Source organism: Lactuca sativa, chromosome 5, assembly GCF_002870075.4.
Source record: "Lactuca sativa cultivar Salinas chromosome 5, Lsat_Salinas_v11, whole genome shotgun sequence".
Lineage (NCBI taxonomy): Eukaryota > Viridiplantae > Streptophyta > Magnoliopsida > Asterales > Asteraceae > Lactuca > Lactuca sativa.
The window spans coordinates 197,162,991-197,167,622 of NC_056627.2; the positions used below are offsets into that span (position 1 = coordinate 197,162,991).

The 4,632-nt window shown below is 35.7% G+C and overlaps 1 protein-coding gene across 1 annotated transcript; it reads left to right on the top strand.

Annotated features, from left to right (window-relative positions):
* Nucleotides 1-279: 279 nt before the first annotated feature.
* Nucleotides 280-829, top strand: LOC111876597 (transcription factor MYB26). Its single transcript, XM_023873147.1, has 3 exons — nucleotides 280-307; nucleotides 377-548; nucleotides 634-829. Exons 1-3 carry the CDS (start codon nucleotides 280-282, stop codon nucleotides 827-829), a joined length of 396 nt encoding a protein of 131 aa, XP_023728915.1.
* Nucleotides 830-4,632: the final 3,803 nt, after the last annotated feature.

The following is a 4,632-nucleotide window of genomic DNA, read 5'->3' on the forward strand; positions in this document are numbered from 1 at the left end:
CAAAAATACATCTATTTTATGCTTAGGGTTTGACGGTCCTGGCACAAGTGCAGTCAAAAACATGTAAGACTCTTTCATGCACATAGAAGGTGGCAAGTTATAACGTGTTATAATAATAGGACAAGATGAATATTGTTTTCCAAATGCTCCATGTGGTGCAAACCCATCTGTAATTAGGCCTAATCTTACATTACGTACTTCTGCTGCAAATGAAGGATGACTTTTCTCAAAGTGCTTCCAAGCTTCTGAATCGGATGGATGACACATTACTCCAGCATCATGTCCATGGAAGCCATGGTTGTTGCAGGTCAGTTCCAAAAGTTGCTGGTCTTTCTTTTTAATTATTATTTTTTTAACTTATTAATATATATTATAGGTATATTACTAACATATTTGATTGGATTTGGATTTGAATCAGGGTTACAAAGATGTGGAAAAAATTGTAGACTAAAATGGATTAATTATCTAAGACTAGGTCTTAAACGAGGAAACTTTACTTCACAAGATGCCATGCTCATAACTGATCTACACAGAACCTTCGGAAATAAGTAATTAACAAGATAAATTTTTTACTTATCTTTTGATTAATTGTTTTGAATATATTGATTTCTTTTGTTATTTGTTTTAAAAAAGATGGGCACATATAGCGAAACACTTACCAGGAAAAATAGATAGTGCAATCAAAAACTTCTGGAACTCCAACAAGAAAAGGAAGCTTCTTCCTCATGCTAACTCCTCTAGTCATACTATTGCTTCTAACCTTAGAAGTAATGAGCAAGATCAGGAGGGTTTGTTTAATTTTAGGGCTTCTGCTGCTTCTTCTGTATAACCTCAACAACGGCTATGACCAGGTCGCCGTAAGTGGTGGTGGTTGACCTGGAGATGGGCCTAAATGGAAACACAGGTGTTGATTCCATCGGTCTTCCCAAATTACATCAGTAGATTTTCTGTTGTGAAATTTTAAGAAAAATCCCGCAAAATATCACCATTTGCCACTATCTAACATATTAGTACTAGTAAAATATAGAAAACAAATAACATCAATTACCACCATTTGAAAAATGTTGGTTGGTATCTTTATATGTGATGATTTTTTTTTAGAACTTGTAGATCTCTATTTTGGTGACACTATTGCTTGGGTAGATAAGGAAACTCCATATTATAAGAAATATGTTACTTCATTATTATTTAGCAATCTATCATATGTGACTTCTGAAATTATGTATCTAATTCCAAGTTAAATTTCATCTGTGTGGCAGCACCCCTTATGATTCTCTTCAATATTTTTGTGACTGTTATGTTTAAACCAAAGTTACAAGAAGTATGAACTTCCATCTTGTGTATAATTATTGAGTAATAATATACTTTAAATTTATAAGCATACACTTTTTGTTTTTTGATCGGATGGTGTTTATGTTTTGCTACTCTTTATTCGTTCTTTCTCTACCAAACACGTTTTGGGTTTTGTAAAAAAATCAATTTTTTTAATACATATCAGAATATTCAACTTTGTATGATTATTTATTGATTTCCCGTTCAAAACTTTCTTAATCCTGCTTAATTTTAATTTATTATATAGGTCAATCGTTAATGAAGCTTTTTCCTTTTGAGTTAGATGTTATGAAAAAACTATTTGGGTGATGAAACAATACATATGTGTCTTCTTAGCTTGTGTTTTCGGTTTTGATTCCACCCTAACTTGTGTTTTCGGCCTTAGTGGGGTACTAAGATGGTGTGTGACAACCGTCAAATTCTGGTCAATTCAAAGTCAAATAAAGTCAACAAGTCAAACTGGTCAACTCAACTAACCCTTGTGTACTAGGGCTTACGTTATGTATTTACTAAACAACTCGCTATTCTAAGGAGAGATCATAAATCGAAAAGTACGTACATCTAAATCTCCTTAACCTAAATCTATGGTAAGTAACGAGCCAAACCGATAAAACAATGTTGCATACTCATCGGGAGTATGTAAGATCCTTAAACAAGGCTTAACGGGGTTTACGGACCTTGCATTGCGAATTCGGACACTCAAAAAGGTCACAAATGAAACCTCTCTCAATCGTTTTCACTCTATCACTCTCTATTTAGAGATCTCTCCCAAATCTTTCTAAGAATGTGAAATTTCTCCCAAATATCTCTTTGTATGTGAAATCTCTCCAAGAATGTGAAATCTCTCCCAAATCTCTCTTTGTATGTGAAATCTCTCCCAAATATCTCTTTGTATGTGAAATCTCTCCCAAATCTCTCTTTGTATGTGAAATCTCTCCCAAATCTCTCTCAAAAGTTTCCGTAACTTTTTGAAGTCATTCGGGTCATTCCGACCCTTGACCGGGTCGAAAACGGCTTAAAACGGGGCAAAAACGGACAAAAAGGGCTTAAGGACCCGAAACCCCTCTTAAGGACCCGAAACCCCTCTTAAGGACCCAAAACCTCTCTTAGGACCCGAAAGTCCTCTTAGGGACCGAATCCAAGAAGACCCGAACCCGAAGGTCCTCTCAGGGCCGAACCTCACTCAAGGGAACCGAACCCGAAGGGTCCTCTCGGGCCCGAACCTCGCATGCCACACCCGAACCCGAACCTTCGGTCCATTTCGGATTCTGATGCCTTTGACCGAGCCTTCACTCCTTGCTGATTTCGCTTCCTTCGCCTCGCGCCTAGCCTCAGGAGGACCGAACCTCCGACCCAATCCGAGAGCCCTCGCTGGAAGATCAATTATTTCCGGTTTTCGTCTACGACTTCATTTTAACTTTGTTTTTCATCATTTTAACGCGGTATTTTCACCTAAAACTTTATTTTAACATATAAGGACCCATAATTATTAAATTATCACGTTTTTAAGGATAAAACCTTATCCAAAAGAGTGGGTGAAGTACAAGAGGTGGAGTGTTGACTTTCCTTTATTTTATGACACAAGCAACCACCATACCTACTCCATGACTAACCCACACTCCTCCCCACCATACCTTGTCACTTCCTTGTACTTTTTACCTCTCTCACAAGTTATTCCCACGTTCTTAGAGCTGGACATTCATCCTCTCTCCTCACTTCTCTCATTTTCTCTCCTTTCACCAAGAAGATCAAACTCTTTTCTCTCTCACTTCCTCTCTCTAGAATTCGAGATTCAAGGGATGATCTTGGGTTTTTCCTCCACATTTGGTAAGCAAAATCCATTCTCCTTATGATTATTTCACTTCTTTCTACTCAAATCATGGATATCTTACACAAACTCCATCATAATTGTGTTAGATTTTTGAATCTTCAAGTGATTCTTCAAGTGTTCTTGGGTTGAACACTTCTCTTCTTCAACACTTATCTACTGAAATCACTCAAGGTGAGTTCATACCCCTATATTTTCATGTTTTCTCAAGTTTTTAGGGGGGGGGGGGGAATACAAGTTAAAACACCAAGAACATAACTAAACTTTTCTAACAGCCTTCATCAGAAAAGTTCAACTCCATTCACGGACTGTTTTGGACAACTTAAACATTTTAGTTTTCAAAAATGATTTAGGTGCAAGTAGTTCCACTTCTTAGCTTTTAAATGACTACTTGCACATCTCTACACGATTTTTCTACAATTTATGGTGATTTTTACAAAACAGCCTGTCTTTTCAAACACAAATCCGGACCAGTCTGTGAATATGAGCATTTTAATTCAAGTTAAAGGCTTCCAAAAAAATCATGATAAAAATTATGAGTAAACTAGACACAATTTAGGAACTCTCAGAATTTACGGATCTAGTTTTCAACTTCGTATGATTTTTCTATGATTTTTCCGAAACAGTGCAGAAAGGTTAAGAGTTAGTTAACAGCTTCTAACTTTCAAAACACTTTGTAACATGTTGAGCAAAGTGTTAAATCCTTGATGACTTCATATATTACATGTATTTCTTGTAATGATATATTTATATACTAGAAAATTACTTACTGAATTTATAAGAATCCTCCCTCATAAACATTAGTACAAAACAAAGCAAGTTAAACATAGCTATATTGTACTATACATTTGACTTACATAGAAAGGGTTCTTGTACACCACAAATAAACATACTAAACTATAATGAGTATAGTTAGGTTGCATATACATTTCAAACATTTTGATAAACTATAATAGGTATAGTTTATGATCATTTACATTACAAAAAGGTTTTCACACAAATGGGGTACATTCCAAAGTACCGGGTTTTCATATAAATGGGGTACATTCCAAAGTACCGGGTTTTTATACAAAAAGGGTTACAGATACAAAGTACTGGAATTTTATACAAAAAGGGGTACAGATACAAAGTATCGGGTTTTTATACAAAAAGGGGTACAAATACAAAGTACCGGATTTTATACGAAACGGGGGTACATTCCAAAGTATCGGGTTTTCATACGAATGGGGTACATTCCAAAGTACCGGGTTTTCATATAAATGGGGTATATTCCAAAGTACTGGGTTTTCATACGAATGGGGTACATTCCAAAGTACCAGGTTCACATAAAATAGTTGTTATGATATTAAAACTATATTTCATCTAGAATTTTTAGACTTCAACTATAACTGCTGAGCATATATGCTTGAGTCATATAAGAATTTAGTCTTGATTGGCTTAGAATTGGTGATGCCCACCTCATCTCCTGTTCC